The 27,648-nt window shown below is 42.6% G+C and overlaps 1 protein-coding gene across 2 annotated transcripts in view; it reads left to right on the top strand.

Moving 5' to 3' along the window:
- Positions 1 to 27,648, top strand: part of TMEM255A (transmembrane protein 255A) — a 239,109-nt gene that overhangs the window by 136,483 nt on the left and 74,978 nt on the right. For both annotated transcript variants that reach the window (XM_078688730.1, XM_078688729.1), the window contains exon 2: positions 19,217 to 19,359. In XM_078688730.1, the coding sequence (XP_078544856.1) occupies positions 19,217 to 19,359 (143 nt within the window). The remainder of the gene's footprint in view (positions 1 to 19,216; positions 19,360 to 27,648) is intronic.

Genomic DNA, 27,648 nt, shown 5'->3' with positions numbered 1-27,648 from the left:
ACCAGGGTTAGGCCTAGTCCTCAATGTTCTGAAACATTCGTAAATTATACAAGATGCAAAGCTGAAAGTAGCCAAGTTGGAAAGATGCCCGAGAACTTTGAACAAATCCTCAAATGACCCAAACCGGCTAAAAACCATTCACAGTAGTTATTTCTTCCCCTTTGCCTCTACTCTGTATACAAATGCATAAGAAATGAGTAGGGCGAGGCACACAGGCGCACATCTGAAATGTCACTCATTCACACGAGGGCTACTGCTAGAGGAAAGTGACTTCTATACTGCAGCACCAAAAAATGAATCCCTTCTAGGCGCTACACAGAACTGGATAATTTTAGAGCTCAGATCACCTTCTTCCAAAGATGTGAGAGCAGTGTTGCATAGACTAGAAAAAAGCGCCCAGCAATCCTATTCATCATCATGCAGGAGAATTCTCAAATAAATTGCATAATTTCTTCTCTGTGTGTATCATGAATACTTGGTTCCATGCTCGTCAACAGAACGTAGAATCAAAGTGCCAGATCACATACTTTAGTGATCAGCGGTAGGTCATGTCCTTTGTGGTATGTTAAGTAAGTGTTTTGGGGGAACAACCTTCTACCACCGTATTATGAAAGCAGACTTGTGCAGGTGCTAATACATGTATGTTGTTGTGGGACATTTACATTTTGTTGTGTTGGTGATGGGGAAACATCCTTTATAACGAAACTTTCACAACGCGGTACCATTACCACGCAGGTTTTACAACGCAAGTCGTTACAACGACTTGCGCTGGAGGGAGCTGTAGGATAGGGAATAGTTTAATTTACTATCCAACACCTTCCCTACTATCCACGGGGACTGGAGTTGGAATAGTAAATTAAACTATTCACGATCCAGCGCCCCCCAACGCAAGTCGTTGTAACGACTTGCGTTGTAAAACCTGCGTGGTAATGGTACGCGTTGTGAAAGCACGTGTTGTACCATCATACATTCGTTGGTGATGTGGTAAACTGTTATTAGCAAAGCTGATAAATAAACTACAGATGCTACAAAATGCAGCAACCTGTGTGATTTAAAGTGTCCTCAAAGACAGTCCATTCGACCTGACCTTAAGAACTTACATTGGATATCCGTGAACAGAAAAGTCATTTTTAAGGCCATACTGATCACTTTTAGAGCGATTCACAGAAAGGGGCCACTTTATCGCCACAAGAGATTTAGTGAACACACGGGCAGGAGAGATCTCAATTCCTCTAATCAGGGTTTTCTTATCATCCCCAGAGTTCGACTGGCTAGGACAAGGGTCCGTTCCAACTCCTTTCCGGCTGCAAACTGCGGAACAGGTTGCTCGAAAAGCTAAAACATTTAGGGCCAGATGTACATAAAAGTAGGTTTGCGATTTCCTAATTGCACATTTTTGTGATTCGCAACTAGGAAATCGCAAACACCCATGTACAAATATGTCTTAGACACATTTGGCGATTTCCAGTGGGTCGCAAATAGACCTACCTCATTAATATTCATGGGGTAGGTCTCACTTTGCAACGCATTAGGAATGGCCTGCACTAACAAGGATGGTGGGCTGCTGGAGTCAGCAGACCACCATGTCTGTGACTGCTTTTCAAATAAAGTAATTTATTTTTGTAATGCAGCCAGTTTTCCTTAAAAAAAACGGGGTGCGTTTCAAAAATAAAAATGAAAAGCTACTTTTTTATTTTTTAAGAGCAGGAAGTGGTCCCTGGGAACACTGCCTGCTCTTAAAAAAAGTTGGAGCATTGGGGGACCCCCTTCCCAATTTGTGAATGGTTACCACCAACTTGAAGTTGGAGGTAACTGTGAAATTTTTGCGACCGCATTCCCGGTCGCAAAACATTCCTACATACCAGTGCTACTGACTTTTATGAAAGGATGCACTTAACATGCCCCTTCCTAATAGTGACTCGCATACCCCCTGCGATTGGGTAATAGGTTGCCGAATCGCAAATAGAGTTTAGTACATTAGAAAATGCTTTTTTCTGGTTGCTTCTAGTCGTTAACGAGCAGAAAAAAGCTTTGTACATCTGGCTCAAAGACTCCAAAGTTCAGTTTAAAAAAGATCTAGAGGGGGAGGAGCTACGCTAGCAACCAAGATGGCCGCGTAAGCTCCCGGCTCCGCCGACCTCCGCCAGCAGCTCGAATATCCTGCCTTTAATCCTGGACTTACACCAGATTTCCGTGTTTATTAAGTTGTTCTGCTTCTAACGGTACAATCCCGAGTTTTCTACCTCTTCCGCAGACGAAGATACGCCGTGTTTCCATTCTCGGCCTAACAACGTGTGGAAGCCGGGGCCTCGATTTCTAGTCTATCCGGATCGGAATTGATCAACATCGGCCGTGAGACTGGACTGAGCCTGGTCTCCCGAAGTGTGCCGTGAACTGTTGATTTTTGTTGACGATCCTGTGAACAGTCTACACCGAGGACGCACTAGCGTGCCACACCGGTTGCCGTGGTGGGGGTCTGGTGCCCGGAGCCCTTGCTACCCTCTCGGGGTCGATGGGGGGGCCCTCGATAACGGGGACGGTGTGTTCTGCCAGACGCGGAGCGCCCACTGTTTGACATCGGATTTGCGTGGCCTGTTACCCCGGAGTAGCCGGACTCCGGGGTTCAAGTCCTGCTCTATCACCTATTGAGAGGGGATGGAGCGGACGGAAGGCACGCCATCGCTGCAGGCCGTCATGGCCGCCATTGGGGCGCTCCATTCGCACACCATCGCTGTGTTCCGGACACTGATTGTAAAAGTGGACGGTCTCCTGGGACCGGAGGACAACTCTCTGTTAACTTTCCAGCTAGCTGTGGTACCAGCGTTGCACTGCACATCTGAGATCGAGGTCCCCGTGCAGATCCCGGATTTCATGAGCCTTGGCGGTCCCCCATTAACAACAAGCCAGTCCGTGCTTATCGCCAGCGTCTCCGGCGCGAATCTGCTGCCGCCTAATTCATCTATAGACGGTTTTCTGTGTAGTAACAAGTTCCTCAGTGACTGTTGAAGACATTCGCTGTTCCTGGACACCTTTCCACGTTTGATTGGTGGATTTTGTGAACTTTTATCCTGTTTTCGATCCTTCTGCACTGACATGAACTTTTATGAACGCTCTGCCTTTCCCATCAAGTTGGCGGCTCGAGTGCAAAAGACTCTTATGAAAGACCGTACTGGCCAGGGCTGAGCCTGATCGTTCGGATCTGATACAATAACTTTATACGATGCCGGGGTTGTGCCTATAATGTGACGGGAGTCGGGTGGTTATTGACTATACTCCCCCGATTGGTTTGTATATTTTGCTGGATATTGATTTTACTATGTTCCGGGGTGGTCGCTACTGGCGGGGGGTATGGGAGACCGGGAGTGTGTTTGCTTTTTCCTCCTCCACTTTCTCTTTTCCCCTTCTTTTAGGGTAGTTCTTGGGCGACAGGCACGCTGCTAGTGGGGTTAGGCCGTAGCCATTGCAGGGGTGCAGGGTGGGGGGTTCGGGGAGTTTTTTTTTATTTTGCCTTTGTTTTGTTCTATGGCCCCTTTTCTCTTTCCTTTTTCCTTTTTACGAGAGGTGGGCTGTCTCTTCTCCACGGATCTTTTATTGTTCGGGTGTCTACATTGGCTCTAACTATCCAGTATCATTGAGGACGGGGTAGCGCGGGTGGGATTGTTTTTGATCGTATAATAGACTGTTTTCTCTTCCCTGGACCGGAAACAAGCTTCCGAGGACCGGTTTCTGGCATTACAGCCGTCTTTTCTCTTTCTCTTATATGCGTAATCGCGATAGGCCATGTGTTCCTTACGATGGTTATTTGTATGTATAATTCCCCCGCCTGTCCCTGATCTGTATTTTAATGTTTGACACCTGATATCTGTAATGCCTCCTCTTGTCTTATTGTTAAAATAAAAAATATATATAAAAAAAAAAAAGATCTAGAGAGCGTTCTTTTTAGGGATGTTTAGACTTGGATAGATGAATCTTACTGGCAGTGCCAGGACAGTTCTCTAGAAGCAGATGTTCATGCTTTAGAAGTAGTATTTCATTAATTCATTGTGGTTTGTGCTCCCCTATTGTATTGTGTTGAAAGGAGGTCGTTGTGCTGCATTTATTTTGACTTGTGTGGTGCTCTTTATGATTTAGTTATGTTGTTATGTTCCTTTGTGTTATGCTATTGTTATCTTCTATGGTTTCTTTTGTCAAATGCTGCTGTGTTCCCAGCCAAAAGCAGCACGTGCCTTTAACGTACGTGTGACAAGCAACAATTAACCACTGCCTTAGGTGGTAAAATACTGCTTGTACATCTCTTCCATTTTGTAAGACACCATGAGGCTTATTTACAAGCCCCTTGCGCCACCGCTAAGTCCCTTTTTCCAATGTTAAAAGTGACACACAAGCGGCGCAAGGGGCTTGTAAATATCCCCCATCAACCCAAAACTGCGGCGGAGACCTGCCTTAAATTACCAATTCTGTTTCTCACTTTATGTGATACCGTTGTATTTGTGGTACTCAAATGCTTTGAGCTTCCCTGTAATTCAATGCCTCCCAGGAGAGGCGGAGATGCAAATAAATGCAAATGTTTAACATAGTTTTATGTGTAGGCATGTCTCTGCCTCCTGCCAAAAGGGAAGGCGAGGCATGAAAATAATGCATCATCTACACAATTGGGATTAAATGGGATCTGTGAGAGACAGGAGGTACTGATCCCTAGAAGTAAAATTCCCATAGAAGTATGACTAGCTGTGTTCTTGAGCGGAGGACGGGGGGGGGGGGGGGAGGAAGAGAGAATGAGTGTTCTGTAGAGACCTCTTTGGGAGAAATATCCCTTAGGACAAGAACCCTCACTCACTGTTAGGTGACATGCTTTATCATATGGGTTCCCTTCTCACACCATAGTTTGGGCTACGACTCCCCTAGGGGAGGAGCTAAGGTGTTTTCTCAGAAGATGAGTGAGGAAAAGAAGGTGAATGAGGGGCATCGTACAGAAATGTGTGAAAGGTGTGATGTACAAATGTCTGTCTGAGTCCATGGTAAATTTATTAGGTGGTCACAGCAACATGGTTAAAACGCAAGAGGAGTAGGGATTCAACAGATATATCCCAGGTCATTCGGTCAACATGTTTCTGCCAACAGGCATTAGTCAGGACCTAAATGTCCAGTCACTCTGCAAAAAAGTGATACAAGTGAAATAGAGAAGGTATACAAGCCACTACTGGAACTGTGTGGCCCGATGTTCAACGTCCCTCTTCTTTTCAGATGGAAATGTGAAACTGTTGAGAAAAGGTTATGTTAATATTCTCAGACCTCTCAACGGTGAGTTAGGGTTCTTGTCCCGAGGGATATCTCTCCCTTATAGGTCTCTACAGAACACTCTTTCTCTCCCCCCTGCCCTCCGCTCAAGAACACAGCCAGTCGTACTTCTATGTGAATTATAAAAATAATGCAGCCTGCCATATTTTTCGGTTGAGGAATATTTCTGTGGCGCCCAATAAAATTAGATAGGAAGTAAAGGAATACTGATGTGCATAGGCAAATAACTTGTTTGTGTATGCCTTCTGTCAAAAACAAAAGAGAACTTTGAAGTGCCCAATATAATCCAGAACTGGTTAATTTACTGTTTTAATTGCAGTCATACACTATTTAGAGAAAGTATATTGTGAACATGGGAAAATATGTTTTCCTTAAATATCCTAAGGTTAAAGAAGGAATTTAAAAGGATCCTAATATTGGTAATTAGTAGTTTTCTCTCTGCCTCCCCTCTGCTTTCGAGAGGAAGCATAGAAATAAAACTACTTCATGCTTACAACATAATACCCTTGTGTTGCGTTTTAAAGTCAATCCTGTTTGTGCAATTGCAATTCCCAAGTATCGTATTTAAATAAACCACTCTTTGCTTATTTGAAGTTTAACATTTTGTTCAAAGTCTTGTATACAGGGCGGTTCAGAAACTGTTTTTTGTTTCATTTTGCACACGCTACAATTCAATAATATTCCTAGTTTTAAAATGTTTTAAGCTGGAGGTTTCGTCTGTCTGTGTATGAAGATGTATTAGGCCAGGCAACATGATTGTATCCTAATAATGTATACATTTATTGGAAACCGTTTTATTATTAACCCAGCGTGTACACATTTGTAACTGTAATGCAAAGCACAGATTCCATCCTTTTGTTTGGTCTTGCCGCATGTCCTGTCGCTTGCAAGACATTTTGTTTACTAAAATAAGTTTAAAACCCACCCATTGGTTACAGTTCATTGGCTTCATTGTCACTCTAATATGCTGCCTCCTAATTGAGCAGGGTGTGCCAATGTCACTTCCTCTTCCCGTTGTGTTGTCAGTGTCGCTTGTCACCTTCCACCCACCCTCCTGCTGTCTGTGTTGCTCCCCCCACCCGCCATAAGGAGAAAAAAAGTGTTATGACGCTGCCAGCTCTGGCTACGCAACATAATGCTTTTTTCTAACTTTTAGCCATGCTGCACAGCAGATGCTCTACTGCACAACATGACTAAAATACAATGTCAAAGCCAATCGCTCTCGCATGGGTGAGACTTATTGTCTTTGCCAATGCTTGTTTATCCTGGTACTGTGTAAGGGCAGAATTTACTGCTTATTGCTTTGCAGATTCCATGTTGCAAACACTTGACAGTGGAAAACTGAGATCATGTCCACAATGCCTAGTTAGTAAGTTTTGATGATTCTGCACGGATACTAATCCTTGTGTTGTTTCTGGTTACATATATTTGTTTATGATTACTACACATTCAGCGTCCTGCACTATACAGCATACTACCCAGCGCTTAATTTGTTAAAAAAAATAAGTGCCAGAGCTCTCGTCAGGAGGCCACAGCAGCTTGCACCACATATGCCCCTGCCATGCTGCTACTGATAGTTACAACACAACTACTAATCATCACATTCCTACCAGTGTGCCACATCTGACTATTTCAGGCCTCCAAAGCCATAAGAATAGCTTGAACAGCAGGTAAAAGCAATTTTTAATGTATACTGAATTAACAATTAACTGTTGTTATGATCCTTTCTAAATTAGTCAAACAATGCCACCTTATGGCAGGCTGTCACAGGTGCCGGTGTTGACAATTAAGTGCCAGTACTCCGCACTGGAACTTACCAGCTCAAATTAAACACTGACACTACCAGTCTTAGACATCACACACACACACATCTTTGCACTATGATGCAACAGGTGCTAGGCAGCCTGTTTGTGTCCAGCACAGTGGAAGAGCGGGTGAACTGGAGTAGTCAGCAACACGAACAGGCTCTGGATTTGCACGTACAAATCTTCTCCGGAAGCGTGTAGGTTGGAGGTGAATGGAATAAATGCCTCTATTTCAGGAATAACTTCTTCCATTGTATTTATCCTCTTTTCGTTCGCCTTAGGGCCGACCGAATCCGAAACATTTAATTGTAAACTGCTTTTTATTTTATGTGGAAGTAGTGCCACCCGGTGCACATCCGTGGAACTGCCTTGGTTTTGGAAGCTTTGCTTACATTAGCCAAGGGGAATGCAGAGTAGGAACAACACTTCATTGTAGCGTTTCAGCAGGGATCTTGTCAAGTCCCGGGGCATTCCCTTGTCCAAAGGAGGCTTCAGCACGGTCATTTTCTTCTAGGATAATAACATCCAATTGGGATTCAGCTGACAGCTTGTCATCTCTGGGCGCAGCCACTTTTTCTATTTCCTGGAGTGTTGAAAATAAATTTCCAAAGCGGGTAACCCAGTCACATGGAGGACTCTGCCGGTTTGCACGTTCTCCCTTTGTCTAAACTACCAACAACCAGAATTTCTTATGGTCGTTGTCTGCTGCGGCCTCCAGGAGATCCTGCTAGATGCCATTTTCCCAATTGACTTTGGCCTCATTTAGGGTGGGCCCGGTAGGTTGCCCAAAATATTTTCCCCCAATGTCCTGAATGACTCCCTTTCTTTATCCTTCTAGCAGCTTTGCCTTGGCGATTTTACAACCAGTTGTATATGGTGTCTAATGGCCCTCATACAAAAAGAGATCCCCTTGATAAGAATAAGGTTCTGAAGGTCTGTCAGTCCTCAGTCATCCCTCGTTGTAGGAGGAAACAAAAGTGAGATTTGAGGGTTCTGGGCAAAAACAAGTCTTGACAGAAAAAAACGGTATTCCCAGGTGAGATCCCATGTAAGTCAATGGGGCCATTTAGGCAAGCTGAGAGTGGGGACTTCAAAAAAGAAATGAGCCTTGTTATTCCTGAGTGATACTTAAGTTGTCTGAAGTTGCCACACCTGCTCACTTGATCTTTACCATCCCAGGGCCAGGACACAGGCTAGTTCCCTTGACTTATTGCTAAATAGTAGGCCTACGTGCCCTTAGACCTGTATAAACCAGTACAAAATATGATTCCACCGAGATATTTCTTAGCTGAAGTTTGCTCACGTAGAACCGGAGTCATGACGAAAGTCAGAAATTTGCACCGGCAGCAATATTCTTCATTTAAAACACATTTCCTCCTGCTTAGTTGTACTTACATGAATAGATATTTGTGCTTTCAGAAATGTAGCATCTGTGAATTGCTGAATTTAGGACATAAGTGCAATTTCAATGAATATGTTGTTTCCTATGGGGAAACATCTTTTCTTGTGGAGAAACCCATTTTCCTGCAGCCCACCAATTCTAGAGGTGTTCCCTGCACTTTCCCACCTTGTCCATGTATATACTCAAAATACCAATTGTTGTAATTTTTCGAGTTTGTGGGGGTTTATTAGGTGTCCTCATTCTGACACCACAACCTGCCCCTTTGAGTAGATTTACTCACACATTAATTACGTTGCTCTGGAGTAATTCATTGTGTACATAGCGTCATGTTTTGTGAATCACAAAGTTGAATTTGCACTTATGGATGCTACTATTTCTACACCAAAGTGTGACTTAAGTATGGAAATTTATTTGTGAATGGGTCCAGAAGGAAGGGTAACCATGGCAAAAAAAAGTTAAATGTTGAAGAGAGAATATATGCTCACGTGACTGATGAACTAACCATGTATGATGGTGGTATACCTCACTGCTATACGTCATGGGCCATTTTACGCAAAGTGCCCTGGGGGTTGCAGTGGTCGTGCATGCTCACTTTGTGCATCCCAAGGGCACTTTGGTATTACAGAATAAACCTCAGCAGACGTATCCTTACTGACACTGAGGAATCGGTCCTTAACAAAGGACTAGGCTTTGTAACCACTAACAGAGGTGATCCTTTTCTTGTCCAAACCGAAATGGGAAAATTCTTCCGAAAAATTAGACTCCATTACTTATTTGCCAACAAACAGGGTTGCCAGCAAATGGAGGACACAGAGAACACTGGACTGAAGAGACCCTCTACCTTTAACCCAACTACTGTTGGGCTACCAGCCAAAGTCTTGACCTTTGAGGAGGCGGTAGATCACGACCTGAGGCAGTTGTATCAACAACCATGTAACCACTTTGTTAATCTGTCAAAAAAAGAACAAGAGGCAGTGAGGACTTTGGCCAATATGGAATCCTTGATAGTCAAACCGGCCGATGAGGGCGGGGCGATTGTACTGATGGATTCGGACTCCTATCGAGACGAATGCCTGCACCAACTAAATGACACCAGGGCTTATTGCAAACTGAACAATGATCCAACAGATAGACTCACTACAGTTATCGGCCATATAGTGGAGGAAGCACTAGCAGAGGGATGGATCACCCAAAAGGAATCTCAATATATTTGCACTGTGAACCCCAAAATGCCGTACTTTTACATATTACCAAAAGTACACAAGACCCAACGGCCCCCACCTGGCACACCAATTATATCAGGCATTGGTTCATTGCTTGAACCTTTATCTACCTTTGTAGATTTTTTTCTTGCAACCAATTGTGAAGGAGATGCCTACCTTCCTAAAGGACACAAAGGATGTCCTGAGGATCCTCCCCGACATTGAGTTTAATGAGGATTTGGATCTCTTAGTGTCATTTGATGTGGAAAGTTTCTATACTTCAATCCCACAGACAGAGACGTTGGAGGTGATTGAAGAATTGCTTACCAATAGAGACTTAAATTCCATCACGCCTGTCAGACTTATCATGACCATGGCCACTTTGGCCATGACTGAGAATTTTTTCCAGTTTGAGAAGTCGATCTATCTGCAGGTTAGCGGGACTAGCATGGGCAGTGTTTTTGCTCCTAGTCTCGCTAACCTGTATGTTCACAAATTTGAGCAGACCCACATACTCGCAGACACCAATCCCCATCTTCGGTGTCTGCGGGTGTGGAAAAGGTATATAGATGACATCCTGGTGGTGTGGCGTGGCACCGCTGATGAACTCCATCAATTTCATGTGTGGCTAAATGACAGGAATCGTTTTCTTAAATTCACTATAGAATTCGATAAACATCGACTGCCTTTCCTAGATCTACTGATCTCTGCATCTGGAGGGGGATTACAATCGGAGTTATACCGCAAGCCAATGGCAAGGAATTCCTTGCTAAACTACGAACGTTTCCACCCAAAAGCCCTCAGGGACAATTTGCCCTTTGGGAAGTTCCTCCGCATTCAGAGGAATTGTTCAACAAAACCTGCTTTCCATGAACATTCGAAAGTCCTTGAAAAAAATCTGTTGGTAAAGAAATATCCGAAACACCTGATTCGACACGCCAAGAAAAGGGCCTCTAATAATAACAGAGAGGGTCTTTTGGAATTGGCACCTCCAAAACCTAAACAGGATAGAATTACCTGTGTAAATACATACTGCACGTATTCCAACAAAATTCAAAAAATTGTAAAGAAACATTGGAAGATCTTAAATACGGGCACAGATACGTTGCCCCTTCCTTTGTTTGCATTTAAAAGAGGGCAAAATTTGAAGGATCAGCTGGAACATACCAGACCAAAGACAGGAATCCCACGAGCAGTCGGTACCCTATGGGACTTGCCTGCAGTTATGGGACATCATCCATGTGGCAATTGTGCTGCTTGTCCTCAAACGACTAAGACACTCACTATTGACATAGGCACTGACCGACCGTGGCAACTCAGAAGGTTCACGAACTGTAACAGTTCGAATCTTATTTACTTACTTACATGTCCCTGCAAAATGAACTATGTAGGGATGACAACGAGAAAAATTAAGCTGAGAATCTCTGAGCATAAAAGCTCTGTTCGATGTTGCAGACAAGCGACAAAACTAACTAACCACTTTCTTGAAGTAGGGCATCAACCCTCTGATCTGTTCTGGACAGTACTTGATCAACCATGGATTCCACCAACAATCACTGATATCTCCAAGTTTCTCTTTAAATGTGAACAAAAATGGGTTTTTAGACTTAAGACAGACAAATCGGAGTTAAATGAAGATATTCCCTGGATGTCACTCTAGGGACCCATCACACTGTTTTACATCTCAGCTTGGCGCTTAATTCTATGTGCATTTCTGTTTTTTGGATTCCAACTATTTTGGTTTGAATCACCAGTACTATTATTTGAACATCAGAGATAACACTTTTTCTGATTTTAAAACATTGCCCTTACTATTGTGCGATACGGGGATTCGAACCGGGTTTCGGTCTGTGAAAACGGGAACTACATCTCCCGATTGCCGATATACGTCACAACGTCATCACGTCGTGCATACGCATGCAGGCCACGCCCTATACGGAAGTTACAAGCGTATTTATCCACCGCCGGTACACCGGGTCGGTACCTCCCCACGAAACGGCTTCAGAGGGACGACCGGTGTACCGACGGAGAGGTAAGGGGCCAACGTATATCGAGGGTCTAGAGCAGTGTTTCGCTTGCTATCGAATGTAGTCCATCTGGATGGTTTTTCCGGATGTGGATGCGTGTAAACCTGTTATAGACGGGGATATCGAGTCAGGATGAGTGTTGCCATTTCTGACAGTGGAGCCAGCGATTGTTTACCCTATACGCTGTGTTTCCAATGATTATGATCGAACTAATGAGAGAGTGCGGCGCCGGATGTGGCGTGTGAGAGACCGGTGAAATGTGGAATACTAGGCATGTAAAACCGATCTAATACAATACCTTTCCGCTTTACTGTAGTGCGGTGCACCCACTACCTGAGCTGGTGCCAGGTGAGGTGGGGCTGTTCCTTCCCAGCAAATGGGTGAGTGAGATTTAAGTTATATACATGTGACAAATTGTGATTGTTCTGCACCAGTCGATATTTTATAAACGGCTTGTGGCTAATTCAGAAGATAACAGTACAGTCAAGGCATAGTGTTACTAATATTGACTGTGCTTTCTTTCTCCTTTTATGTACCCATTTATATTCTTTCTTGGCTGATCTCCTGGACTTAAAAGTTGGGAGGACGAGTACATTTGCAAGTATCAGGTGATACCTTTTACCTTTTTAACATATAGCAGTAGCACTAATGGTCCTGAGGAAGCAGCAGGAGACCTATAGGCTCCAGCGACTGCAGAAACATGTCGACCTAATATCTTCATTAGTAGTCATTTGTTACACTACTATTTGCACTGTTTTTATTTGATTTGGGAGTGAGAGGGTGCATATTAAAAGTTGTTTTCCCCTATCTACCTAATTTTAGAGCTTTTTCTCTTTTTCACTTTAACACCTTTCACTTTTTAGCACTGCTATTCAGTTCCTCACTAGACACACCCAGTTCACATCTGAGGTACTTTTCTTGGGACATCCTTGACTTGGTTACCAAAATCTGCCAGTCTGTTGTGGTTTCCCTACCTTGAAAGGAACAAGAGATCCCAGATGATGAAGGGCGGTCTCGATGGTGGACTGATGGGAACTCGTTCACATTGATAGCTTGTCCCATTTTTTGTCTGTTGGGTACATAATTTGATTTGACTCGCTGCTAATTTTTGTTGGTGTCATTACAAAAGAGGCCACAAATGCTTGTGCAGCTCTACTAATAATACTATCAACGCGGTCACAGATGTAGTGCCAGCGCTGTTGTGAAAGGACATTCCCTGGTTTGCATGGACATTTGACCCCATGGAAATGAGAGAATCACTGTGCCTCTGTGCCTGCACCCTATTATGGATGGGGGCAATGAGGAGAACATGCCCTTAGGGTTCCCCTGCAGGCGGGTTCAGTGTCTCACTGCATCCGCCTGTAGGGCGAGCTTTGCTCGCTCTCTAAAGTGCAAGAAGCTGTTGCCCGCACTGTAAAACACAGAGCGGCTTGTAAGCGGACGTTCAGTATTTCACTGACTGTGCTGCTTCCAGAGCAGGTGTGAGTTCACGGTTGCCCTGGGAGCAGCACATTTATTGTAGCACACCTTTTAAAAGGTGTAGCATGGCGTAAAACGGGGCAGTGCCTCCTATGTAAAATATGGGCTTGACACTGCATCAGCAGTCGCTACATCATAGATATGTGTGGCAACCTTCTCTGTGTTTTACCAGAGTCCCTGGTAAAAGTGGGATATCATCCCTGAACCATGATGTCAACCTGGCTGTGATGTCATACTGTTCTATTGGGGGCTGGTTCTATCTGTGACACTTAAAAGCCAGATTGAGTCAAGGGCTGAGCTTACATCTAGGCACTTGTAAATTAAACTATATGTTTCGACAGCAGCAGCCTATGTTTACCTACATCACATCTTTGTTTGGATTCTACAGTGGCAACGACTGTTCAGACGAGCAAGAAACATGGTGAAACTGGCAGTTTATACCTGGGTCTTAAGTAAAAGATAAAATATAACAGCAGAATTTTAAAAAGTACTTGGAAAAAAATCAAACAGATGATGCTGAAAGTAAGCACAAGTGTCAATCAGCCAGGAATTCAAAATGTGTCTTTCATGGCTAAGGAGCAGAACCCGCCAGACTGGGTGGAAAGAAGAATGTTGCATCAAATGACCTGATCTGCAACTGAAGCTGAGGGGCTGGTGGCTTTGAGCTGTGACTTCAACATTCCATGTGTTATTGGGTTCATGTCTCATCCATTGAGTGCTCCTAAAGGGGCTTTGAAATTTGTTTCTCTCCCAGGCTTGTCATGTTTTCAGCAGCGATGCGTCATCCTATTTGTTTTCAGTTTGGGCAACATTGGGGAGAGGATGTGGCCTAACGACTAGGGCGGTCGACCTCGAATCTAGGAAACCGGGTTTGAGTCTCAACATTCTGTGATTCTGGGCAAATCACTTAATCTCCCTGTGCTCAACAAAAATGAATGTGCCCATCTGTAACGCAAATGCTGCTCATGTAAAGCGCTCCAATACCTTCAGGTCAAGTTTGCGCTGTATAAAACAAAACAAAAAAAAGATATATGTACCTCAACCACTTGTTACTTGTTAACTGGACAGTTGTATTCCAGTCCGCCTGCTGCGTGCAGGTGGGTAGTATGAAGAAAACATTCTGTGCTGACCAGTGGACTCTCTACAGCAGTGTCAGCTCTTCTTGCCACCCTACTGCCTCTTGGTGTAAAGCAGGAGAGAGGTTCACAGGGGGAGGTCCCATGCAGCCCTACTGCTGAGTAGATGTAGCCCGCAGAGAGAGTGGTCACAGGTGCCTGCTCCTGTGAAAGCACCTAGCCAAAAGGCAATAAACAAAGAAAATCCATTACAGGTAATAACCCAGCTGAAAATATACCTAGGAACCAGTGCTGATATTATCATTAAGTCAAATTAGTAGTAATATCAAACAAGCCGTTAATTATTTGTTTCTAAGGGCGCAATTCACAGAAGTACCTTAAGACAAAATCCTAAACTTACTACCGTTTTGGTATTCACAGAACGCACTTACTCATTTTGGTATTCACAGAAGGCACTTACTCATTTCGGTATTCACAGAAGTTAGGAGTCCTAACTTTAGGACTCCCAAATGCCGTCTGTGAATACCGAAAGTCTTAAAGTTAGGATTTTTTTCAGTTTAGGAGTAGTAAAGTTAGGACTCCTAACTTTAGGACTCCTAAATGCCTTCTGTGAATACCGAAAGTCTTAAAGTTAGGATTTTTCTCAGTTTAGGAGTAGTTAAGTAAGGACTCCTAACTTTAGGACTCCTAAATGCCTTCTGTGAATATCGAAAGTCTTAAAGTTAAGATTTTTCTCAGTTTAGGAGTAGTAAAGTAAGGACTCCTAACTTTAGGACTCCTAAATGCCTTCTGTAAATACAGAAAGTCTTAAAGTTAGGATTTTTCTCAGTTTAGGAGTAGTTAAGTAAGGACTCCTAACTTTAGGACTCCTAAATGCCTTCTGTGAATATCGAAAGTCTTAAAGTTAAGATTTTTCTCAGTTTAGGAGTAGTAAAGTAAGGACGCCTAACTTTAGGACTCCTAAATGCCTTCTGTAAATACCGAAAGTCTTAAAGTTAGGATTTTTCTCAGTTTAGGAGTCCTAAAGTTAGGAGTCCTAACTTTACAACTCCTAAACTGAGAAAAACCCTAACTTTAAGACTTTTGATATCCACACAAGGCATTTAGGAGTCCTAAAGTTAGGACTCCTAACTTCTGTGAATACCGAAATGAGTAAGTGCCTTCTGTGAATACCAAAATGAGTAAGTGCCTTCTGTGAATACCAAAATGGTAGTAAGTTTAGGATTTTGGCTTAAGTTAGTTCTGTTAGTAAGTGTTTTTGAACATCATTGTAATACAGGTTTCCAGTATTTTTACTACTTCTTGATAATGGGACACTGGTTTTGGCATGTGGAATTAGATATTGGCCGCAGGCTGAGGGACATAATATTGGTTTTGGGGTGGGGTTACTTTTAGATGTAAGGTGCTTTTTAATGGTGACATATATCTGTATTTACTAATATATGCTGGTAAAGCATCTGCAGCATTCCTGTTTCTGTAGATGTGTTTATACTATTTGAGGTACAAGGAAGATTTAATTTCCCTTCTCCTTGAAGAGCCATGCCAGGCAGAGGCCTGTGTCACAAGAAGATGGCTGTATGTACTGGATTCTTTTAGCTTTCCATTAGTGTAATGTGTAGTGACTGGGGCGAATAATATTCTATTGAGAAATATTTTTCCTTTGTCTTTTACTTTAATTGTGGTAATAATGTGCTTCGCATCTCCAGTTTAAAAAAGTTTAGAACTGCCTTTCATTCACATATTGTTTTGTCAAAATGAGTTGCAGCGTCAATAAACTGTGTGAGTTCTTACATCATGTCTACATGACCTTTGTGGGTCTGCTTTAATTTCAGTGAGTCCTGCTTTTTATTTTATTTTATTTTATAGCCTTTTTATAGTTACTTTTCATTGTGTTAATTTGTCTTGTGTCACAACCTCGCTGGTTTGTTTGCGTAGCACATTTCACCCTAAGTGGGATGGGTATGCCCAGACGTGGGTCCCTTGCTCACTGTGCCACTGGATTCAAGCTAGCCTGGCTGATGAAGGGTAATGCTCAGAAACCGGTCCCAGGATGCTTGTTTCCGGTCCAGGGAGGACCTGGCTTGACAGTTCGGTCTGGACTGTTCCCATGAGGCACAGGGTCAAGACTGATTTGCATATGGCTGGATCTAAACTGGGGTGGCATGGTGAGCAAAAGAACGATGGATTTAACCCAAATCTCTAAACCGGGGGTGAATGTATGATTCATTCAGCATTCCGCCCATCATTTGTTTGAGTAGCTCACCCTCATTGGTACATGATGTCTGCTGTCACATGGAGGATGCGGTTAGACACCTGCAGTGTCTGCAATGGTACAACAGATGTTTTAAACATGTTATAGTATTGTAATGCACAACATATAAGAGCAATACTATTATAATCAACAGGTCACAATTTTTACACATTTTGTTCTTTACAACTAGCATCATCTCAAGTTGGCATATTCTGTTTGTCATCTCATTTCCAGTGTTGTACACATTTACTATAGAAACTATCTCGAATGGGCGGACGATCGTTTGCACACCTCGGTCCTTCCCTATGGAACTCACTTCCCACCTTAATTCGGAATGAAACGGCGTTTGTCCAATTCTGCAAATCCTTAAAAATCTGGCTTTTCAACCAATAATCTCTAAGCTGGTACCTATTCCTTGGACTAGCTGGTGCCGGGAAACCCTTTTTGGGTAGCCGTTGCGCCTTACAAATTTAATTAATAATAATAATAGTAATAATAATTACTCATTGGAACTATCAATCCAATTATTTTTTAACTTGAGGTCTCCACAGGGGTTCTTCTCGGTATGTACTCTTGAAGAGGCCTGTTTATGGAGATCACACACATAGGATCAGAAGAGTAACTCTCCATCTATAGGCCACTTGCTATGTGTGGTTGCTGCCTCATTTCCCTCTTCCAGTAGCAAGTGTGGGGGGATATCTGTTCTGTAGGCCCTCTCTCACTGTTTCTGTGTGTTAGTTTTACTCTGCCCTTCATATTCAGGCACTGAAAACACGATTGTGTCCTTGGCCCTAGCTGTGTCAGTTTTCCTGTTCCCTGGTTTTGCTACTGGGTGTAACAAGGTGTTTTCACATCTGGTCAGTTTCAGTACCTCCTTCTGCCATGCATGCAGACTGGGCACTATGCTGTCCAACTCATCGCAACTTGCTGTTTCATTAGGACTAGTGCCGGGTCAATGAACCTGCTGGTTACTTTCTTACCCTTTGGATGTGCGTACAGCCCCAAGATACATGCCTCTGGTGCTTTTACTATGTTCATGTCTGTCATTGTATTCAATAACCTTGTTTCCTTTAATGTGACAGTCCTGATCAACCACACACCATAGGACAAATGTCCAAGTCTACGCCCCCACTCCAGGGCCATTTGGCGTATGCATCTGGGTAGAATCTATTAATTCTTTTGGAAGTGATATATGTTCTGTCTATGTGATAGGAGTGAATTAGTTTGAATCAGGCATTTCCTATGATTTTTGGGGCTTCACTCTGTATATTTCTCATATCTTATTTACTATTATGTTTCGGATCTAGTGGCAACTTGTCCCTTAACGTGTGTAGCTTATCATATTCTGGTTCAGTTATGCTCAATGCATGAGTGTTACCACTGTAGGACTGCTGTTGGTGGAGCATGTTGCTCTGAGGCCCTGATGAGCTGGTAGCTCACTGTGAACCATCTTCCATAGTTTACGCATTGCCGCAATAATGGCAGCCTGGGATAACCAATGTTCCTCTGACAACCTTTGGTCCCTCTTCAATTCTTCAGATTTTACTGGGAGAACTCCTTCATACAGATCCCTCACCTCTCTTTTGTCTGCCCATATCATTACGTCACTCCAGTGTCCATCATGTAGAAGGGCTTGTATACATCTCAGGGTAAGCATCGGGTTGTCCGTCACCTGTGTGTGCGTTCTTTGTTGGCATCTCGCCCAGCAGTATTAAAATACTAATACTCCCAGTAATCTACTATCTCTTCTGCCCTTTCTTTGGGCTTCAACAATATCGTCATTAAGGTTAAAAGTGGTGTGTTCAGTGTTTCCTTGGTGGGGTGAGGTATTCTCTACTCCACCCAAGTCCTGCCCATTGTATCTGTGCTACTAAATAGTAATACCCAAAGTCTGGGGCAATTGTTCCGCCCTTGCGTGCTGGGAGCTGGAGTTTGCCTGGTTCCACTTTCTGGCTGTTTATGTCCCTCACCAAGGCCAGTAATATAGTGTTCATGTCATGCAACAGTCCCCTTGCTAGTTTACTAGAATGGCCATGGAGTAATACAAGATCACCACTTTTCGCCTGCAACTGAAAGCCATTGGTAGGGTTTTCCAAAATGCTACATTTCTTCTTAGCGCCACAGTCGCCGGCCTTATGTTTCTACCTATTAGATCCATTTCAGTCCTACAGATTGGCACCCCTCAATATCTCATGGCAGTAGGTTCCCACTTTCCGGTAGTGTCAGATGGCTGGAATGAGTTATTGCCTTCCATTCAAATATAAGATTTTGGCCTGAACTCATTCTCCTCCATAACCTCTTTCAAGGATGTTTTAACTCGTGGCCTATTTTTTATTTTCTCCCCTTTCTTGAAATCAGTTTAAATTAAAACATTAAAATGAAAAAATGCAGTGTTCAATAACCAGTTATGTGCACACACCAGTCCATTCATTTGGTTCCTGTATAGTAATGCCATGAACTCTAGTCACCACCTAAATAAAGTTTGAAATGAATAATAAAGGCTTACACTTACTCAATATATTGGCAAGAAGTACTTTATAAAATAACTATTCAAGCTGTTTGATGCTTTTATGGATTTATGTATTCCGAATAATGATTTATGTCTGACTGACTATTGAAGCTCACTTTTATTTTCCTAATTAATTAAAATTGCTACTTCTGATATGTGTGTTTTAGGGTCATTTCATAGAAAACGCCGAAATTCCCTCTTCGTAACCGTGTCGCTCCTCATTGTTTCAATGTTAATACTCACTGTGGGCCTTGCAGCAACAACTCGAACCCAAAATGTGACTGTTGGCGGCTACTATCCTGGGGCTATTGTAAGTATCGAACTTTAAACAAAATTCCAAATAATGTTGTGTGCTTTTGGTCAGCCCTCTTCATCTATTGGTTATTTTTTATTTTTATGTAGCTTTTACATTTTGCGCCTGCCTACCACAGCCTACAGTATGTCATTTTGGTCTTGCACTTGTCCACTTCAAAGCCAGGGCTAGTAGTCCAATCTCTGCTTTAATTTTTGATTTAGTTTTAAGTTTTTCTAATTTATTTTTTCTGTGGGTTGTTTTTCTCATGGTTTTTTTTTTTTACAAATATGTGCATGTCTTCTTTAGATATTTGCCTGTTTTTCCATTGTATTATTTTTCAGTGCTCCAATATCTATTTCCTGGCGTAACAAAACTTGAGTGGGGGGCCCCTGCAAAGTACATGGCGGGGGGGCCCCCCTGCCAGCGGTCCCAGTCAGGTGGGCTCAGGCCAGTGGCTCCTTCTCGTGCACAGTGCCAGAGGGGGCCCCATAAGAGATGCCCCTCCCCCACACCACGGGGGCTTATATTACGCTACTGTATGTAATGTATACGTTTGTAATTTCAGGAATACAAAAATGCTGACTTTGTAAGTGTTCTCTTGTATTCCCCCATTTCTAGTTTATTATCAGTTTTTTATGTAATGAATCCCTCTCTTACAGTTTTGTCAATGGCCACTAGACTTCTTCAGCGCAGACAAATTATGATACAAAGCTTTTCAAATTTGATTGAGAAATAAAGGATTTATATAACTCTAGTGAAAAATCAAATCGTCATACAACAGAAATCATATATGAAATATGAAATACCAGTATTTGTAAAGCGCACAGCTACCTCCAAAGTGGTGTCCCGGTGCTGGGGCCCCTCAGGAAGGGAGCTATTGCCCAGAGTTACATGATGCTGGGCTGACCTGCCGCCGGTGCCGGGGATCGAACCGTGAGCCCCAGATTCCAGCATCAGTCGCCCTGGCCGCTCCACCACACCTCTTCCACATATATAGACAGAACCTTGATTAAACTTTTAACAACTTGCTATATAAGGGCCAAATAACAATGTCAACCAACCTCAAACACCATAATAAAGAATATTGAGTACAACTTGAAAGAACACAGGATTTTCTATGCAGGATGTATTAATATATCTATATATATATTCACAGAAAAAACCATAGGTTATAGACCATATATAGTTAGGAATTAGCATTTACAAAACCTTGAAAATTCACTGAAAAAACCATAGGTTATAGACCATATATAGTTAGGAATTAGCATTTAGAAAACCTTATTTTACTCACACAAAACCATTGAAATTCCATATATAGTTAGTTGCACTAACTATATATCGCGCACCCGCAATCCACTGCTGATGATGTCACATATTACATCATTCATGACATGGTCAGTGACATCACTGATGACATCACTGATGACATCTCAAATGACATCACTGATGACATCACTGATGACATCTCAAATGACATCACTGATGACATCATGACACACCAATACCAGTTACTACATACGCACTCACTGATTCCTACGTCTACACACACATTCACTCATTCACCCATACAATCACTCATACATACAGTCACTCATTATTACAACACTATCATATGCACTCATACACCTATGCAGACAGTCACACACTGCCACTCATCCATGGAGTTACTCACACACCAAGTCAGTCCTGTAAAGAATCAATCACACTTCCATTTCTTCATCTATACAGTTAAACACAGAACACCATACTTCAGTGACATCACTGATGACATCACTAATGACATCTGAAATGACATCACTGATGACATCTCAAATGACATCACTGATGACATCATGACACACCAATACCAGTTACTACATACGCACTCACTGATTCGTACGTCTACACACACATTCACTCATTCACCCATACAATTACTCATACATACAGTCAGTTATTATTAGAACACTATCATATGCACTCATACACCTAGTCAGTCCTGTGAAGAATCAATCACACTTCGATTTCCTCATCTATAGTTAAACACAGAACACCATACTTTTCACACATATACTAACACATACTTACTCTCTTATACAATCACTGATACAAGTACACATTGATATGCACAGAGTCACACACCTCCCAGCCAGCCACACACACACTCAGTCTTCCATACATCCACTCATTCTTCAATATGTAAAACGTATTTAAACTTTACAAAAACACACAGACACTAGATGATGTCATCAGTGATGTCATTTGAGATGTCATCAGTGATGTCATCAGTGATGTCACTGACCATGTCATGAATGATGTAATATGTGACATCATCAGCAGTGGATTGCGGGTGCGCGATATATAGTTAGTGCAACTAACTATATATGGAATTTCAATGGTTTTGTGTGAGTAAAATAAGGTTTTGTAAATGCTAATTCCTAACTATATATGGTCTATAACCTATGGTTTTTTTCTGTGAATTTCATTGGTTTTTTAACAGCTAATATCTGTAGCTGTAAAATGTATTCTTCTTTAAATCCAAAAATATATTTTATATGTTTATGAATAATTTTTTTTTTAAATATTTTTTTTTCTTCGTTCCCGCTTCGCGAATCGGGAAGCTTCCCGTTAGCTGACCTTGATGCCGCGAAATAGACCGCGAGCCGGTAAACGTTTCTTTACCGCAAGTGCCGCGTTAGAAAACAACATCGTGACGCCTCCCGTCCGCATGACGTTTCACGTTGTCGCGTGATACGTCATATGACGTGCTACGTTAGCGAACTGGTACGCGAAGCGAGTCGCAAAGCGCAGGTTTCTGGAAGCAAACCGGGAGGCCCTGCAAAGCGCTTAACGTAAACACAGCAAGTCATGTGACTTGGTAATAACACTTTTCATTGGTTCATTTCACTTTTGGTTTCCTAATGATGTAAGACTAGGTCATATAATCTAAAATGAACACTTTTGATTGGTTGAGAACTCTTGTTTTTCCCAAATGATGAAAATCCCTCCTTCTTTCCTCACTCTGACTTTCATCATTGTGAGAGAAAGACCCTTTGTGATCACTGAGCAATGGCTTCTTTAGTAGCTTCAGCTGGTGCTTCCCCACCACCTCCACCACATCCAAGGAAGAGTGGACCACCTGCTCAAGTTATAATTCAACAAGAAGAGGAAGAAGAGGAACAGGACGACGAGCACGAAGAGAGGCAGTTTTTGCCTGAGCAGCCCAGGACGTCTCACCGGAAAGAAAACTTCATTTGGCAATTTTTTAAAATTCCCAAAGGTCAGAAAAAAGTAAATGCAAGATACGTAACTTGCCTTATATGTCAAGATAGACTGTCCAGAGGAACCGAGAAAAAATACAGTTTCGGAAACTACACAATGCATCGCCATATGACTAGGTGGCATCCTAACAACTACAGTGCTGCACAGTTTCGGAACGACCTAGATAATCTCCCTATTATGGCCAGAAGATCTGTTGTACCGGAAGTAACGGGACCAGAGGGCAGGGAGATGGTGCCAAATATACAAATGAAATTTGGTGAAGTAAAACACATCTGCGTATTTTGCGATGGATTCATTTCCTACGGAGAAAGAAGCATCACTCTGATCAACAGAGCTATTGACTATCATATGCAAGTTTGTACGAAACGCCCAAAATAATAAATACTTCTTTTTTTGTTTTGTTGCTCCTGTTGAGCCCTTTACAATGAATCGTTTTCATTGCCCCCTCCAAGAAAAACCCAAAAAAATATAAAACTGTTCAGAAAAATTCAAAAAAAGTAAAAAAATGTTCCGAAAAATAATAAAAAAATATAAAACAACAAAAACAATAAAAAAAAAAGTTCTTTTCAGAACTACCTCCCCGTTATTAAAAAATTGGTACAATATTTGGAACTGTGCCAACCTCTATTTCTCTTAGTTCGCTTCCCAGTTCGCTCGCCGGTACGCGAACCGGAAGCGAACCAAAAACAGTAAGTATAAGGGAAGGAAACAGACACTTATGTTAAAAGAAAGACAGCTATAGGGGAGTAAACTAGAGATACTATTACCCGTAATCCACTGCTGATGATGTCACATATTACATCATTCATGACATGCTCAGTGACATCATCAGCAGAGGATTGCGGGTTTTTTGGCAACGTGCCTTATCCACGGTTTAATAACGCTGCCTTTTGCTTTATATAAGTTTTCAAATTGTATGAAATATATACCAATAGGTCGTTATGAACCTTTAGGTAGTGCTTTTCTTCATGAGGTCTGGTCGCTTCCATACACATATAGATGTTTCAAAGATGATCAAGAAGTTTATCTGAATGGAGAGGAATGCACTGAGACGCCAGATCATTCACTAATGTGTAGGCACATACAGTTACACGGTTCATGCAACAAACACCGACCAAATATGGCTTGCGTGTTGCAAGGCACGCCAGTTCCTGCTATCATCCCCACGTTCAAGTTGTTGGAAAATGGTAGTTATTTGATGCTCAATAATGAAGATTGTTCTGAGTTAATTAAAAGTATTCCTTTTATCGTAACAGTAAGTGAACGGGTTATTTGCTGCAGAAATGTTCTATTTCCTCCCACACATGAACATAGGGAGTTTTCAATCTGGCCACAAATACCAACCTTGGGACAGATTTCAACGGCATGGCAAGAATAAGAGCTCTTTTGTCTCAGAGAGAGGTGGCCTTGAGTTCGGCCCGTGAAACTTTCGTGCTTCACATAGTGAACACCCGTACAGAGGTGCAGACCCTTTTCAATTCAGATTTGCCTTTCAATTTCAGCAAGATGGTTCCGACTATCTTTAACGCATCCTCCACAAAGGCCCTGGCGCACTTTTTTAAAGTTGTTACCAGTGGTCTCGTGACTTCATTTGAGAAAATCTTTGGAGTCATCCCTGCTTCCTTTCATTCTATTTTCTCCACTCTGGTTCGTGGATTGGCATTTTTACTTGCATTACCAGCGGACGCTCTTGTGCTTTTTTACATTTTTAAATATGGATGTCCCTCCTATGCAACCTCCCACCCTGCAGCTGCTGACACTGTTCCGCAATCGCATGCTAGAATATTATGGCACAATGCCGTTGGCGATATTAAGCACGGCATATGGATTATCTTTTCGATTCTCCTACTTCACCTGTGTCCAGCCTGTATTTCACTGCCTGACCTGTGATTTCGATTGGGCCATTGATTTGTGTCTCTGCGGACCGGTTTCTCCTGACGTCGACTTTAATCAGCTGATGACTCCTATCATTACTCACGAGTTGGTTTGTCCTGGCGAAAGGATTATGGCTGTGGCATTGATGCATGGACTACTTGGTCCCTGGAATTTACTGGCGGCAGCGCAGTCTTTCTTGGAACAGAGCTTTCTTGAAAACCCACCGAGCTGTCCTCTGATGGTGATAGAGGATCCGGTGCTGGGAGAGCACGTATGTTCTTTTCCGCTTTTAAATTGGATGGCTGAACTGTTTTCGGATGAAGACGGTGACTTCCTATTGGAGGCTGTTGCAGCTTATTTTGCATACACAGTTATGTCATAGACCTTTTTCATGTTTGATATGCTGAGTACTAGCATTTCATTGACAATTCATTGACTTATTTGTCAAGTTTTTATTATTTACCTTGCCTATTGGCTTAAGACTCGATAAAGTACTTGGCTGTTTTATTTTTCTTTAGCAATAAATTTTCCTAGTTTTTAATGCTTTACCTTGAGGACCGTCCACATATAAACTTGCAATCTGCTCTCATGAGATGGCACTTCTATTATCTTATTCAGTTCGTTTCCGGATCATGGGGAGGTGTCATCTAGGTCCTGGATATCTTTACACCGTGTTAAGTTAGCATGGGCTCATTACCGGTTTAAACGCCATTTTTCCTTTTTTGCAACTTCTGCACACGACACTTAGTTGTTGCTTTAGCTTTCCACCTAGTAGTTCATCGTGGTTTACATGAGAATAATATGTTATTGCTCTACTATCTGCTTTGCTTGTTAAACTATATCTGTACAGCGAGTGCTAAAGTTTCAAGAACAACACGATACAGAATTGTTATGAGGTCTGATCTCCACGACTTCATACTCATAACATAAGTGCAACTTCTGCCAATTCTGGGCATGAGGCGGGTTTTATATTGCTTTGCCGAACACACATACACAACAGTTGATGCGGTTCACATGAAGAGAGAGCTGGTGTATGCTGATGTGATTCCTTCAAATCTAAGACACTAAAGTATGGGCACGCCCTAAACCAACACAAAGAGACCTTCTTAGCAAATAATATAATATGTGTATTAGGGAGGGTGAGATATAAGCAGCCGCGGGCCGTGGAGGGAGTTACGGTGAGGCAGGGAGGCGGGGAGGGGGAGAAGCAGGGTGGAGCCCTCTCTACCTTGCCCCTCCCCCTCCCCGCCTCCCTGCCCCACCGTAACTCCCTCCACGGCCCGCGGCTGCTTATAAGTGTTGCTAACTCTTATTCATTTACAGCATGTTAACATACTGTCACCATTCGCTTTTTATGTACTAGTAACTATGCTGGTAATTTTGCTACTGATAATATGTGTACTTGTATTCTCCACCCTGCTTCTCCCCCTCCCCGCCTCCCTGCCTCACCGTAACTCCCTCCACGGCCCGCGGCTGCTTATAAGTGTTGCTAACTCTTATTCATTTACAGCATGTTAACATACTATCACCATTCGCTTTTTATGTACTAGTAACTATGCTGGTAATTTTGCTACTGATAATATGTGTACTTGTATTATCTAAGATACTACGCCTGAGAAGACGGCATTAGTAAATAAACATTTCAAATACACATGTGTTCTTCTTAACTCCATGTTCTGGTTTCTAAGAAATATATAACGACCGACTGTTCATGAGTTCCACGTATCCTGAGGTACTATAAGTTCATATTCTGGATTGTCTAAACATTGAGAGTTTGTTATATCCAATGTGACACTGTACCTAGCTTACTAAGGAGTTTTTGATTACTAACGTGAGTTTTGGGACACCCTAATTCGCCGAGGTTCCAATCCTCTGTCCACAGTTCTGTGTGAGAACAGAAACCCTGCGACAGGGGCACCCCCGACCCTTGCTGGAGCTTCATCACACTTGCGATACAACTCCAGCAATGCGCCACCTTTACGGCACAGATACATCACGCATCTGTGCTGTTTTTGCCCCATGATGCGCCGCATTGTAAATGCAGCACACCATAGGTGACGGAACAGCGGCACAGAATGACTAACACATCCCTGGTGATGCGCCAGTCATCATAAATGTATCCCTATGCTTCTTATCTTGTTAGAGATGAACCGCCATATGTATCATCAAAGTTTTTTGCATTTCCTAAATAGCGAACTTTAAGGAATAAATAGCGATTCTTTACCATTCCTAGTTTGCGATTAGCTATTTGCTAATTACAAATTACCCATTCATTTCCTTCATTTCCATAGGGCGGTTGGACTCACTTTTAGCTCGAACGGCTGAATGGATTTCCACGAAACTTGGCAAAATTGTAGGGACTGGTAGCCCGATGTGCCTTTGCTATGTCTCAAGATATATGCTCCAGTGGTTTTTACGAAAATTAACTTTGAAAAATATATATTGGGCTACATTGGCCTATATATATGTTGGAGCCCAAATGTAGCCCAATGTAGCCCAATGAAGCCCAATGTAGCCCAATGTAGCCCAAAGATGGCCGCCAGACACACAAAAAAACAAATGTAGCCCAAATATCAGCCAGATGTAGCCCAACTATAGCCCAGTGACAGAATGACCAATCAGCTTCGCAAACCTCCGTTACGCGAAGCGGAGCGCTGTTACAGATATATATCTTTTTTTGAACGTTAATTTCTCAAAATCCACTGGAGCACATATATTGAGACCTAGCAAAGGCACATCGGGCTACCAGTCCCTAATATTTTGCCAAGTTTCGTGCAAATCCATTCAGCCGTTCGATTATTATTATTATTATTTTTTTTTGCCCCGTGGGGCCCTTTTAAAACCTCCACATCAAACCTAGGGGGTCAGCGAGGATCTACTATGCCCCCTTATAGTTATTTCCCCCTTTGTTTTGACCTCCTCTTGTCTCTCGATCCTACCGAGAGACAAGATGGCGGCCGCTACGGACTTTTTGGAATGTTGACAGACGCCGGAGAACCAATCAGCTTCGCTTCACAAAGCTCCGTTGCGCGAAAAGTACGCGTCCTGGGACGCTGCCAGGTCCGCTGTTACAGATATATATCTTTTTTTAAACGTTAATTTCTCAAAATCCACTGGAGCACATATATTGAGACCTACAAAAGGCACATCGGGCTACCAGTCCCTACA

Source organism: Lissotriton helveticus, chromosome 4_1 (genome assembly GCF_964261635.1).
Source record: "Lissotriton helveticus chromosome 4_1, aLisHel1.1, whole genome shotgun sequence".
Taxonomy (NCBI): Eukaryota; Metazoa; Chordata; class Amphibia; order Caudata; family Salamandridae; genus Lissotriton; species Lissotriton helveticus.
Note: the sequence above shows the minus strand (reverse complement) of the source record. Positions and strands in the feature narration are given on the sequence as shown.